General features: G+C 31.8%; 2 protein-coding genes and 1 long non-coding RNA gene across 5 annotated transcripts; 2 read left to right on the plus strand and 1 right to left on the minus strand.

Annotated features, from left to right (window-relative positions):
* Positions 1-1,167: 1,167 nt before the first annotated feature.
* CNBP (CCHC-type zinc finger nucleic acid binding protein) lies at positions 1,168-6,964 on the plus strand. Its single transcript, XM_074180991.1, has 3 exons — positions 1,168-1,365; positions 3,398-3,714; positions 6,480-6,964. The coding sequence occupies exons 2-3, from the start codon at positions 3,405-3,407 to the stop codon at positions 6,629-6,631; spliced, it is 462 nt and encodes a 153-aa protein (XP_074037092.1). The 5' UTR covers positions 1,168-1,365; positions 3,398-3,404; the 3' UTR covers positions 6,632-6,964.
* Positions 6,965-7,675: 711 nt separating this feature from the next.
* LOC141485057 (uncharacterized) lies at positions 7,676-13,367 on the plus strand. The gene is made up of 2 exons (XR_012466986.1): positions 7,676-7,894; positions 9,696-13,367. It is a non-coding gene; the product is annotated as an uncharacterized lncRNA (long non-coding RNA).
* Positions 9,952-13,579, minus strand: LOC141485056 (uncharacterized). Of its 3 annotated transcripts, none has more exons than XM_074180993.1 (3): positions 13,441-13,579; positions 12,517-12,653; positions 9,952-10,105 (listed from the first exon to the last, which is right to left on the minus strand). In XM_074180993.1, exons 1-3 carry the CDS (start codon positions 13,507-13,509, stop codon positions 9,952-9,954), a joined length of 360 nt encoding a protein of 119 aa, XP_074037094.1. In that variant the 5' UTR covers positions 13,510-13,579. The 3 variants fall into 3 exon arrangements, with proteins under 3 accessions (XP_074037094.1, XP_074037095.1, XP_074037093.1); XM_074180994.1 differs by lacking the exon at positions 9,952-10,105 and adding an exon at positions 10,123-10,466; XM_074180992.1 differs by lacking the exon at positions 9,952-10,105 and adding an exon at positions 10,123-12,451.
* Between the last annotated feature and the right edge of the window lie 102 nt (positions 13,580-13,681).

Here is a 13,681-nt window from a genome sequence, read left to right on the forward strand (position 1 = left end):
TTTCACAAAGAGGGCCTTTTGGAAGTCAAAATTTGCATGCCCGATGCTTTCTAAGGATAATTTTTATTATTACTGTTGAATAGGAGGTACAAAATTGAAATAATTCCTTCAATAATATTGATAATTCATCATGAATGGAGTCGATTGAATCAATTTTACTAATAATTAATTATAGTCGTATTGGGCTTTTTCTGAATGTTCATAAGGTAACTATGAGCGGCGCTAGCGTTTGGGGAATGTTTGTCGAATTTAGAATCAAATCGAGACATCTCCCTCACTTTTTCAGATATCAATTATTCCTTGTTGTGTTTTGGTCGTTTACTGAAATCTATCCTTTCGTGGTATCGAACCAAGTGTGACACTGATCGAACGAGTTGATCAAAGTTGAACAGCGTAGAACTTGGAAGTAACATACTCATGTGTTTCATATAGATCATGACTCACGATAAAAAATAAAACGGCAATCAAGGCTCCGAAAAATAATTCTATTGAATATCAAAGCTGAGAAAGGATTGAAAAAAGTCATCTCAGATGTAAATATTCCAATTCAGTGGTGAACAGTTTTGAATGATTATCACAGAAGTGTTCACCTAAAAAATCTAAACCACTTATGTAATGTCAGTAATCTATATTTAGTTCTCACATCATGTTAAAGTAGAAAATACTTATATAACTTCCTGAAATGGAAATTTGGTTTTTATTTTAATCGTGCATTCACTGCTGAGGTGACATGCATTACTTTCAGATTTTTTTCGAAAGAACTAATTTCTAATTACTTGTACACATTTCTACCAATCCAGATCAACTTGTGGTGAATTCAAATGTTTCCATTACTGAAGCGTGAAATCTATGGAAATAACTCTAAATTACAAAACTAGAACGATAATGAGTATGGAGACGAATAAACGTATACGTATATGAAATTTGTGGTTCAACATTGTGAGTTTAGTTTATTTTTGGTTTTTACACAATACCCATTCGAAAAGATAGCAATTCATCAGAAAAGGATAAATATTTATTTGGAACAAACATGTCACTGAATAATCGATTTTCAGTGTCAAAAAATGAGTTTTTGAACGCTTTGGAGCGATAAATCATCGCCATCTATTTCAGGATACGGAAATGCTGTCAACGTCAAAATCGCACAAATCGAACGCTTGCGCAAGCGAAAATTTCTTTCTCGACCGTCTTGTCAATCTGGCATGTCATAAGAGAAGTACCGGTCATTGGTTGTTCTTTCTCTACAATATTTTCTGGCTACATTAATAGTTAACTCGAATGTGGCAAAAGTTTATTAATTCCTCACTTGAAACCTTCACGAGTATAGCGTCGTGGTTGACTACTTGAGAACAAGCGATTATAGAGGTAAGTTTACGCATCTCTTTGTTTCTAACAAATTACAAAATGGAATACTAAAACACGTGGACCAGTTGTGGGAAAAAGATAATTCATGAATCGACCCGGCTTTTGTTGCTTATTTGATGAGGAAATGAGAATATTTCATGGCGTTTCATTTACTAACATATGCTGAAGGTTAAAGCGCGGTGTGATTATTGAAAATCGAGGCATTTTTATTTACATACCATGACCTTTCTGAAGTGTATGATGAAAATATAAAAATAATGTAGAAAGTTGTAATTGCTTTTATCGGGTACAGATTGAATTCGCAATTAATATTTAATGCGTTTTACGTGTTGATTTGGCGGATATATAGAGCGAATCGATTTTTTCGAAAGTAATTTTATTCATAATTGTGACCTGTTCCGACTTGTTGGTACATAAACTACATCTTTAGGATGTTTATAATTTTAAATTTTTTGTGATATTTCCGGGGTGAAAGTAGACAGTTGTTTTCGTCCTATAAGATATAAAATATGTCAAATCTCATTTTTTCTTTCTTTAGGTAGTATAAAGTTTGTTTTCTTGATATTGTTATACCCAAACATTTGATTATTCTTATCAAATTGATAACAATCAAAATTCTACAAATGTATTTCTGTATTCAAATACATATGATTTAATATTTCACAATTACATACCTTCCTTGGATGCTTCTTCTGGTTTGAACATCTTGGGTTTAGAATTTCTCATTTATTTTGATATCGACAATGTTTATTACTTACTTGTAAACATTTTCATTAACTATAGAGATACTGATGAATGGAGATTTAATGATGCTGGAAGGAATCGTTTCTGCGAATTATTTCGTTTGGAAATCACAATGTAACTGTGTTGAGAAAAATTATCATTTTTCCTGCTGCTGCTGAATTTTTCTGCCAGAGAGATCATGGTGATTGCATCTGGTGTTACATCCCATTCTATTTCTGTTATAAGTTGAATAACATCACTGTAATTGAATATCTAGTAGTTCCTACACCATTCTTTTATTCCTTCAATATCAGTTGTAATTGATTGTGTTGTAATAAATGCATTTGCATTTATTGTATGACACAAATTGGTGGTTTCTTTGGCGAATAGGATGAATTTACCTGAAATTGATTCATTGTCTCTCACCGAACTCAAAAGAGGAGGTTTGAAAAACCACTGTTTGGAAGTAACTAATCAACATGGGTTCTTGAAAGACAAGTCTACAGTGACCAATCTGTGACGAATTCTCAAAGGCATTTGAGATCGTAGCTTTTGATTTCTTGGATAAAGAGCTTCCTAGTGGCCAAGGATTAATAATTATATATCGAAAACTATTAATGTTCTATCTGCTGTTTCCCAAAGCAGTTATTGTGGACATTTTGAATATTATTATTAACGACGTAGTTACCCACATCATTGACTCAAAAAATTCCTTTTTGTAGATGATTTTAAGTTTAGCGTCAGATTAAATTAATAGTATTACAATCAAATTATTGAAACTCTTGGACTGTGTATCTAGGATCAGTAAGGACTTCTCTGTTGATACAATGAGACTTTTGTATTGTTCATTGATAAGATGGAACTGAGAATATGCATCTATTGTATGGTCTTCTAACTTTGTATATAATATATTGTTAGAATGAACATTTCATATTCCACAGTGAATAAATGTTACATCATGCTTACAAATTATAACCTCAAATTTTGAAAGGCTTTGCCTAATGTTCCGCATACTGGAGAATTTAAATTGCGTTATTAGAGTTGAAAAATTACATATAAAATGTTTTTACAGAATAAGCGCTGAAGAATTTCTTGAAATATACTCTAGTCATAACTTGGGACTTTCATTATTCGTAAATTTAATCAAATGATGTGACAGTAGCCACACTATTCTATTACTTTGTCAGTTAGTTGCTTTCTATCGATGCACAAATTGATTACATATGCACATTCTTTCGCCGACCCTACTGTAGGAAACATGTGCCATTAAAACCTAGTAAAAAAATATCAGTCTTCTTTTGTGTTCCAGATTCACCATGAGTTCCGGAAGCATCTGTTACAAGTGTAACCAGCCGGGCCACTTTGCCCGAGAGTGCTCTCAGCCCGGAGGTCGCGACTCCGGTGGCAGAGGAGGCGGCGGCGAATACAATAGGAGTCGCGCAAAGTGCCACAAGTGTAACAAGGTTGGTCACTACGCTCGTGACTGCAAGGAGGATTCCGCTCGATGCTACCGTTGCTACGGGGAAGGCCACTTCGCCAAGGACTGCCTCCAGAGCCCTGACATGCCGTCGTGTTACAACTGTAGGAAACCGGGCCACATTGCCCGCAGCTGTCCCGAAAGTGGAGGTAGATAACGCTTCTTCGTTTACTGTAGATTTTTTTTTGAGGTGAACATTTTCATTTGTAGCTCAATAAATTTCCTACAAGACTTTGTCGCCTTGTATGTTGTAATGGCTTGGACCTTCTCTTTCCTGATCCTCCTCGCTTTTGATACTGCTTATATGGCTGCTTTTTTTTGCTTGAGTTAATCAAAACGGTGCTGGAAATATTTCTAACTAATAATATTAACCAATCCATTAATTAAAATTCATTCATCAACTGAAACTATTGTTCATATCTTATATGTACGAATTAAAATGACTGCATCATAAGCGAAACACATTTATGTACCCAGATTTGACATTTACATGTTTGAAAATTCATCTGTGAAGTGAAATGTCTCACCCAGTAGACAATTACTAAGAGTTTTCTTATATTTTTCTCCTCTACCATATAACCAAATAGATGAAGTAACTTGTTATCAAACTTTTTCTGTTGCTAAGTGTGTGAATTTTATTCTATTGAAAGTCTAGCCTTTGTAGTTTACTACCACTTTTAGTGTAATAATTAAAATCGAATTTTCTTTCTATATTAAGATCATGTTATTAGGTATTGAATTGGCAATCAGAAGATAAAGTAGAGTAGGGTACTTTAACAATTTTTATACTATAGTATATTTATGGCAATTCACGAATACAGAAGTCCTTGCTCGGATTTACAAATATAAAGTCATCTACAAAAAAAATGAAAGTAAAGAGTGTAGGTTAATAAAATTATAAATATGAAATCAATAAACTGGGATTCAATGAGGTATTTCACAAGTTGAAAACCCTGCCACGTCAACATATTCCTCAATGTTATAAAAAGAGTGTTTGAGAAGAAACTGTTCAACAGTAGATTCAAATGTTGCAAGGGTTTAGTGCCTTCAGAGACTAGTGAAGATTATACATTTTTTTTTAATATTGGGACAATCAAAATTCAAAAACATTTTTCCTAAATTTTTCAAATGGAACACTGTATTTTTGTGTTTAAGATATGATTTTTCTATAAAAAGATCTTTTTCAAAATATGGGCTTGTATTGGTAAATACCTAGCCGTTTGAAAGTTATAATAAAACTGCTTTCCAAAATAATGTTATTTTTAACATTGAACTTAGCAAACGTTTCAAAAACTGACTTTCAGAGTTGAATAAATTCGAAAACTAATAAATCTTTAGGTAATGAAATCCTTTTGTGGATGCACCCTCATAACCTTGTTTCATCAAAAATACTCTTCTGGAGGAACATGGATGGTATTGAATATCATTCCATTTGAAAATCTAACTTCGATATGAAAAGCTTCTACTGGAAACCCTGTATTTTGAAGAATATTTCAGAAAAGCCCAATGTATTGATATGAAAGTTATGAAACATTTTTTTGGTAACTGCTTCATTTCAATCTTTTAATGGAAATTCATTGCTATCTCGAAGTGACTTTGAGCGATAGAAAAGTACCGAGAAATGCTATGAAAATTTTATTTGCTTGAGTAAAGTCCCTTTTTATATTTTCGAGCAAAGAAAAGCTTTACAGGTTTGATAACAATAATTATAAGGATTAAAGGAAAAGTCCCAAAGAAAAGAAGAAACAAAATAACCACAATAGAAAATATTTACAAAGATTGTAGGTCATGCACAAGTTTTTTCAGATACAAACTTTGTTTCAGTACAAACTGGAAGAAAAAACCCTTTTGTGACAGCTACTTTCACATGGACATTGAATTACACGAAAGAAAAAGTCCTCCCAAAACAACTACTTTCATATGAACATTGAATTACCAGAAAATCACTTCTCATTCAGTCTGTACCCAAACATTTATTATGGAATTGAAACAACACTACACAACATAATATATGAAACCGTTAATAGAAAATATCACTTACATGGAATAAAACCTAATCTAAAAATATTTTTATTTTCAATTTAAAAAATTGGGAATAAGTGAGTTGCCATAATTGTTTTTGCTTGGAATTAGTTATTTCACTAAAGGCTACTTTTGATTTAGTAATGGTAGTGAAATTAGGTAAACAACAAATGGTATCTTAGTCAGTGTTTAATGCAGATATTAACTAGTTGAAGGAATTCTAACAGTCCAGGTAAACTGTTTTTTCTCTTCTCAATTTCTTGTTGAAAAAACTGATTTGCCAAAAAAAAATTGAACCATGAGTGGGTCTATGTCAACGTGTTTTGTGATTTGCTGTTCTCATTTTTCTTTTGCAGTGGCATTATATTAGGCATAACATGACTGCACATATAGAAATCTCAATGGGTAAGGTGTGGTAATTCAGCCAGTTGAATTTCTCAATTTTTTGAATTCGAAATTTGTAACACTAAGAGTAGGTGCTTTAACGGTTTTTATTTGTGAGATTTATAGTAGAAGTTATACAGCAAGAACTGCATATCATGCCCTGATGGAGTTGCACTTGAGGTTATGTAGTTCTTGCTCTCTTGACTTGATTTTGAAGTTGCAAAAATAACAATAATAAATAAATATGAGTAATCACGCATGCAGGTATTCAAAGTAAAGGGCATATTAGCAATGTATTCTTCATATTAGCAATGTATTATTCATATTAGCTCATTGTTATCAGTGTACATTTTATATTCATTTGTGTTCTATGTGAATCTTCGTCCACAAGATTTTTGTATCTTTGGACATTGAAGTATACTTCTATATCATTAAACTTGAAACTGTCTTCATAAGTAGTTAGTTATGGTCCTAACTTTTTCATTATTTTTTAAAATTCCTATTCTAGGTATGGATCGATCAAGCAACGATACTTGTCACAATTGTCAACGACCAGGGCACATTTCGAGGAACTGCCCAGAAAACACGAAAACTTGTTACTTATGTCACAAACCGGGCCACTTGAAGCGTGATTGCGAGGAGAACGATTACAGAAAGTAGTTCGTCTACAGTGCTGCTCTTTTATTCATTTGTTGTATTTTATATATATTAACGTTAATGAAAGATGTGTTTCGGAGAAAAAAATTCGTTGAAACTGCTGTTTCTTATTTATATTTATATATCACATCGTTTTCTTCGTGTTTATTTTTTAGTAGAGTTAGCAGGACAGATTTGAGTTTGATGCGTTCCTCGAGAAAGTTTGAAATGATGTTTCAATTTGAGGGTGGCGTTATTGTTATTCTCGCGTTTGGTTTCCTCGATTATAGAAATGACACGACGATTGTAAACTTGACAGTGGAAAAAATATAATTTTTAATAAATAAGGTGGGAGAATGTAGAGTTTTATTTAAGTAATATATATATATATATATATATATATATATATATATATATATATATATATATATATATATATATATATATATACATACATATATATCCTTCAAACAAACACTGGATTTGAATCGCTGGAGATTAAATTCATTTGGAAAAATGTTCTCAGGAAATGTATTCTACATAAACGCCGTCCTCCAAATGAAAGAGTTCTTAAACAGTGAAGTTCGAAGTGTACTAAGTTGAACCTCAAAACGATGAGCAGCCATATTCCGTCGCGTATTTCTGATATGAACCGCTCTTGGTGGAATTAAATGTCCCAAGTCACTTGAACGCTTCCCATGAGAGTATCAATAGGAGAGAGACAAATATCCAACCTCTCCTTGATGAGACTACCAAGGTTGCAAGTGATGTTCGCGTCTCCAATCAGGCGGATGGACCTTTTCTGGATGGAATCCAGCAGCTTCAGGGTAAGATGTCTAAAAACCCTGGTGCATCTACTCATACCTGCAAAAGTTTGGGGTAAAATGAGGGATTTATGGCTAACTTGATTAGCAGAGATCAACGCCGTTTACGCCGTTTCAGATGGCGCAAGCAGGCATTACAGTAAACTGTAATCATAAGACCACACAGGGTGTATTTGTATTTATATTTAATTCCACATTCATTTTTCATACCTACTGTGCTTTTAGGATAACTTAAAAAGTGAGTTAATGAATTTTTTGTGTTTTAAGTGTTATTGACGAATTGTCAGTATTAAATTGAAAGATAAGTGTCCAAGTTCTGGTGAATTATTAGTTCAAGTTTCAACCCAAGCAAAGTTTTGAAGAAATTTCGTGTAATTTCTTGATATTTCAACTCAAGAAATGTTGGCAGATATTATGTAGTTGACATTGGTTGTTTATCGGAACGAATTCCGCAAAACAGGTGGTAAGTATAAAGATTATATACTTGAATACATGTTTTTAGTATGGTATTGGAATGGAAAAACTGAATAATTCACTAGATTACAAAGAAATATTCCCAGTGAATTCTTTGTCGAACTTTTCGATTACCTGTTAAGAGATCATTTTGATAAGCACCAACTTTTAACCGTTTTTTTTTAATTAATAATTAAAAAGTTTCCTCATTGATGCATAAAATTTGGAATAAGCGGTTTATATACGAAGAACAATGTAATGAGTAGAAACACAGCTGTTTTCTAATTGATATTCAACCAAAATACATCTACTCATAGTGACTATGGATGTATGTGTATCACACCTAGCAGTTCTACTCATGAATCAGGACATTGATTTTCTTATACATACACATCTCGTTAAGTACAGAAAATCACTCAAGAGAAATAGCACTACAGTCCCACCTTGAACTCGTCATGCAAGCCTTTGGGTTCTGCAAATAACTTGAGAGAAATTACAAGGCAAAATTTATTAATTTACAATAGATGTAAGATGGTCAATTACCTTCCGTTGATCATCAGATGTATTGAATAACTTCTTTGGTTCAGAAAGAATGTGAACTATTTATTGTCTGTAAAAGTATATTAAAGTTTATAAGATTTCTGTATTTATAATTATTGAAATTTACAGTTCCAGCATAAATTGAACAAAGTTTAATTCAAATATCTTCCATTATTATTATTTTAATTTGATTTCATTGAGTCATATTTTTTGCAATGATTGCATGTGCAGGTCATCACTGATAGATCAATTTGACACTTGACCCCCATGCCAATTAAAATTTCAAATTTTTCAAAAAATAGTATCGGTAATAGCCCCCAAAAGTTTTTTTCATGTTTCTACGTCAAACCGTTCAAAAGTTAAGTTAGTTTTTTATCAGTCTGAGGTGAAATTGTATTTAATATCCTTACCAGTGGTAAATTAACTTCCAGTTTCCTTGTGATGGGATTTCTTTTATATTCAGGTTCCCACGAAAAGTAAAATACCGTAATGTTCAGAGAACACTAGGTTGAATTTCTGCAGACTGCATGAAAGTAGATTAGCGTCTTTTAGAATACAAATACAAAATGTCTTCTGATATACTTTAATTGCTCACTACAACCTTTTACATTGAGTGTGTAAAAGAGTTCTTTTTTTCAAACAATGTGATCATCAATTATGATGGTAGTTTTTTGAAAATATTCAATCAAATTTTAAAAAAACATACATCTGATGAGAGTTTCACATCTCAACAGATATTTTCAGATTTTTCGAAATTTGACTCACAGAAAATTGTATTTTTTTAAATTTTTATTTTCGAGGGCTCTTTCATTATGCTCTTTAGCACAGCAGATATTCAATCTAGAGATCAAATATGCCCTCAGTGCCTCTCTTAACAATTCTTCCTTGTGGTGTTCACAACCTACAATAGTTTTGGGAGAAAAATTTGACAATTTGATTAAAATTACTGGAAAGCAATTTCTTTTAAGTCTCTCAAAAACACCTGATATTATTGTGGCTTCAACATCGTGAAGAAAGCTATTAATTTTTTGTGATGGTAATGTTAAAAATCCTCTGCTCTTGTTTCTTATGAGGGAATTGAATATTTCATTTCCCTTCTCCAATATCAAATCCACACATTCTCCACATTTGGTGTTGCCTTTAATTTTTTTTGCAACATATTCACAGAAATAAGCAAAAGCTTCATCAATACCTGAGAAGTCCTCTTCAATTTCGGAGATAGTTTTTTCTATTTCAATATAGAATATAAATTTTTGCTGTTTTTCTTTCAGATCTCCAATATGAAGAAGGGATTTCATCATTTCTCCTCCACTAACATTACTTTCCCTGGGCGGTTTTATCAGAGAATAGAGGGACATTAGGCGGAATATTTGTCCAACTTGAATTGACTTGGGATGAGTATTGCATCCACCTGCAGCTCTCATCATCCCAAAAATGCTGAAAATGATATCAACAAAGTTGATTGGAATTGTTATGGATATGTGAACATTATCACTTCCAAATGATCTTGGTTCAATCTGGATGTCATCAAGTATTTGAAACCAAAATGGGATTAGGAATATTCTCTAGTTGAATACTGCTAGAATTTGCCAATGGATGTTTTGTGACAGAGTGTGAATCGGGTAGAATACTACAGGATGGACTAGGAAAAACGTTTAGTGGAAGTTCAGGAGCGGTTTCACTGAGAAATAAAAAATATCAAAATACCTATTTTTATTATAAAAATGACTATCACGTCAATTTCACAATAGAACTTGTCTAAAATCTAAATTTGTCATAATGATCTTCTACCACTTAGTAACGGCTATATATCCATCAATTTACTTGTCTAAAACATGTTTTACCCTTTAGATCAATAAATGTTATTTAATTAAATTAATAAAACTATATAAATAATCACACAATCCTTATCAGATATTTGGCAGAAGCTTTATCAAATATTCTTTGGAAAAACTGATCACAGAACTAAATATAGGAATTCAAGTATTTCAGTTGTTCATGTTTCAAACGGAGTTTTTTCCACTGGATAATCCAACTGCAAACTGAAAAATAAAACCAGTTATAAAAAAATGAAAATCAATCTTTGAATCTGGGAAAATTTCAGCATCCTTCATCAATAATTTTCAACAGCTCATGTAGTATGATTTCATGACTGACTTCAATGTTTTGGTTGGTTTTTGGGTTTTGCTGTTGTCTTCTTTGGTAAACTCCAAACGTTTCAAGTGCAACTACGACAGTCAGCGGCGTTGACGAAGTACTCCTCATAAGATATTCATTGAAACTAATTTCAGTATCAACTTTATTCTCTAAGATTACTTCATCAACGCAACTGAATATGATTGTCTCATTTTACTGAAAATGATCAGGGCAAAGCCAGGAAACTAACTATTACGTAATTAGACAGGATGGGTTTATACATTCAGTTCAATTTTAGAAATATTTCATGCTGATTTCAGAATCGAAGTTACATTAAATCATTAGTTTATCTATTCAAAATTATATCTGGTTTCATTGATTGTCCGGAAATTCTCTCCCCTATAACTTTCAACGTTCCACGAAGGTCCATCAGACAAATAAAGCTATTTATTACACCATATCACTTAACTAACTATGGGTATCATTCTCCATCTCCAACATCTAAAATGTTGAGACTTGAAAATAACTACTCTGATAAAATCAATTTCTTCTGTGATGATGAAAATATTTTTAAGAATCTCACTCTTTACTCATGCAAATGTTTTTCATTACTTTAATTTTGTCCTTCATTAAACACACATAAATGTGTCTATAATAATTATAGTAGTAGTAGTATAAGTGGTTACAGCACAAGCTTTCTTTGTTATATAATTTATTGTAAACAAAACTGAATAAATTGAGATCCCTGTAAATAAACATGGACAAAAAACTTAAATGGTATTTGTTAAAATTGGTTTTTCTGTAAACCAGCTGTCGTTCCCCTACGAACGGCAGCCCTCAGAAGTCGAAACTTGTGCGAACAGGGATTAACGCAATCTTACCTTTCAACGTGCGATTCTAAGCTAAATATAACCCTCTGTTCGATAACAACTTATTCATTAATTTTTTTTAAAATTCCTACTGGCATTTAATTATAACCGTCTCACAAGAAGATTCTAAAAGATACAGCTTTTTTTTATTATGTTCTCAGAAGAGGCTGTTTATAATAATGACAACGTATTTATTATTTCCATGTGTAAGCAGTAAGCTTACACAGATATTGACAAATATGAAATATCAGAAAATAGAGGGTAAAGTTAATGAAGTTAATTTTCTGTGAATCAGGCATTTATAGAAAATGTTCTTCAACTTTACCCCTTTCTTCCACTATCACCTTTTATTTATAGAATGATATTAGCACATATTAGCCCGTATTGAATAATGATGTATTTTTATGAAAGGTATCAAGGGAAAATATGATGTAAAATATTGAACAAAACAGCAGTTGCGATCATTGAAATGAAAAATAATATGAAATGTTATAACTAAACTCCACACATTTGGACAATTTGTAACATATTCCTTTTTCAACATGATTCAATTAAATAATGGTTACATAAATATCTCTTCTCATATTATGTTATCAATAACTTTCTTTTTAAAGTCCGTTATGAGCCTTATATGAAATTTGTAAAAGGACATTGATATGCTTGAGTTGAACTGAAAACAACAACAATCTTTTATCTTCAAGAGAAATGAATGGCATAGAGTGTTTGTTTCCAACTGCGAACTTCTCAGGGTTACCGTTAGAGAACAGCCGGTTGAAAAGAACCTTTTTTTGTAGATAGGTAAAGCTAGAAGGGGTTATTTATCATTTCATATATGAATAATTTGATATTTATCATTTTGATAACATCAAGTGTTCTCTCTTGATTTGTATGTGATCAAATTTGCTTTTGATACCTTATTCAACGGATACTTTCCAACTACAGAAATTATTAGTAAACTGGTTCTGGAAATGGTGCACGTTTTCTTGAAATTCGTACAATTAAGTACTTCTCTATAAGTGCACCTTGAAAAAAATATACAAATCTTTGATAGGATTTATAGGTAGTGCTGTAGAAACTGAATACTCACATGCATGATGGTTTGGCACCCTTCAATAGTTTTTTCTCACCAATGAAATGGATGGGAAAATGCTTTGAGCAAATAAAAGCACCATCAGGCAGATATTTCTTAACAGCATCCATCCACAGTTTCCTCTTGTTTTCATCCTATAAATTACAGATTTTGATCAGGTACAATGCACAAATAAAACCATTCAAATCACCAATTGAGAACAAGTAAAGTTAAAAGAGCATACTGTTTGGTTGCTTGGAATTCTATATGCAATCAACTACTACGAGTATATATTTAAGAGAGCATTAGGTTTCTCATCATACATGAGTAGTCTTTTAACCACCCAATAATTTTTTTTTATACAAGTCCACAGTACAACAACACCCTCGATTTCTACAATAATTTTCCACAAGATTTCAAAAATATACAACATTCTGTTAGGCTTGGGGAACTATTTGTTTGACATGGAGCCCTACTCAGAGAGTGATTTTCAAACTTAATCTATGATTTATTAATTGTTGATTTGGATTTAATTTTTTATTAGTTTTAAATTTTATGCTGATATTAATATCATGATATTTTAAATGGATGTTAAATTTCATGTAACTGTAAACTTACTTACTTCTCATAATAATTCTGTAGAAATGCAATAAATCTCTCTGCATACTGTAATATTCATCTGTAGGTATCTATGATTCTATGAGTAGACTTTTCTTGCAACTAGGTATTAAGTTGTATTTAAAAAAAAATTAAAAAAGCATAAGTGAATGTTTATTTTCAATTTGATATTATGATTAAGAAAGTAATGATACTCTAGTAGCAGAAGGTGGATTTGAAAGGGTGAAGGATTATTCAAAATATGAAGTTGGTTTTTGATGTAGGCTGATACAAACTTAGTTTATCCGTGGTGGATTGACAGTAATTATAAAATGTTTCATTTACCTTTGGCACTGAATACAGATGATTACTCGAATTTTTACACTGTTCACACAAAATACAGAATTGTCCCATTTTACAAAAAGTATCCTTATACACTATATAAAACTATTCCTTATTACTACTGAAAAATGTAACCAAACTAAAATAACTGAGAACTAACGAACGAAAACTATAATAAAAAATGCGAACAATGTAAAGATTGGGATGACAAAAAATATCAATTTCAAAATACCAAAAGTTGAAA

Source organism: Leptinotarsa decemlineata, unplaced genomic scaffold, assembly GCF_025532065.1.
Source record: "Leptinotarsa decemlineata unplaced genomic scaffold, Ldec_3_MD MMD2_tig00026307_RagTag_RagTag, whole genome shotgun sequence".
NCBI lineage: Eukaryota > Metazoa > Arthropoda > Insecta > Coleoptera > Chrysomelidae > Leptinotarsa > Leptinotarsa decemlineata.

What these genes read in the sequence shown, in the direction of transcription:
- CNBP (XM_074180991.1), top strand. Translation starts at nt 3,405, where the DNA reads ATGAGTTCCGGAAGCATCTGTTACAAGTGTAACCAGCCGGGCCACTTT. An exon ending in CAGCTGTCCCGAAAGTGGAG is followed by an intron (nt 3,715 to 6,479) that starts GTAGATAACGCT and finishes TTCCTATTCTAG; the next exon opens with GTATGGATCGATCAAGCAAC.
- LOC141485056 (XM_074180992.1), bottom strand. Translation starts at nt 13,509, where the DNA reads ATGGGACAATTCTGTATTTTGTGTGAACAGTGTAAAAATTCGAGTAAT. An exon ending in ATCTGTATTCAGTGCCAAAG is followed by an intron (nt 12,654 to 13,440) that starts GTAAATGAAACA and finishes TGTAATTTATAG; the next exon opens with GATGAAAACAAGAGGAAACT. An exon ending in GGTGCCAAACCATCATGCAT is followed by an intron (nt 12,452 to 12,516) that starts GTGAGTATTCAG and finishes ATTTTTTTCAAG; the next exon opens with GTGCACTTATAGAGAAGTAC.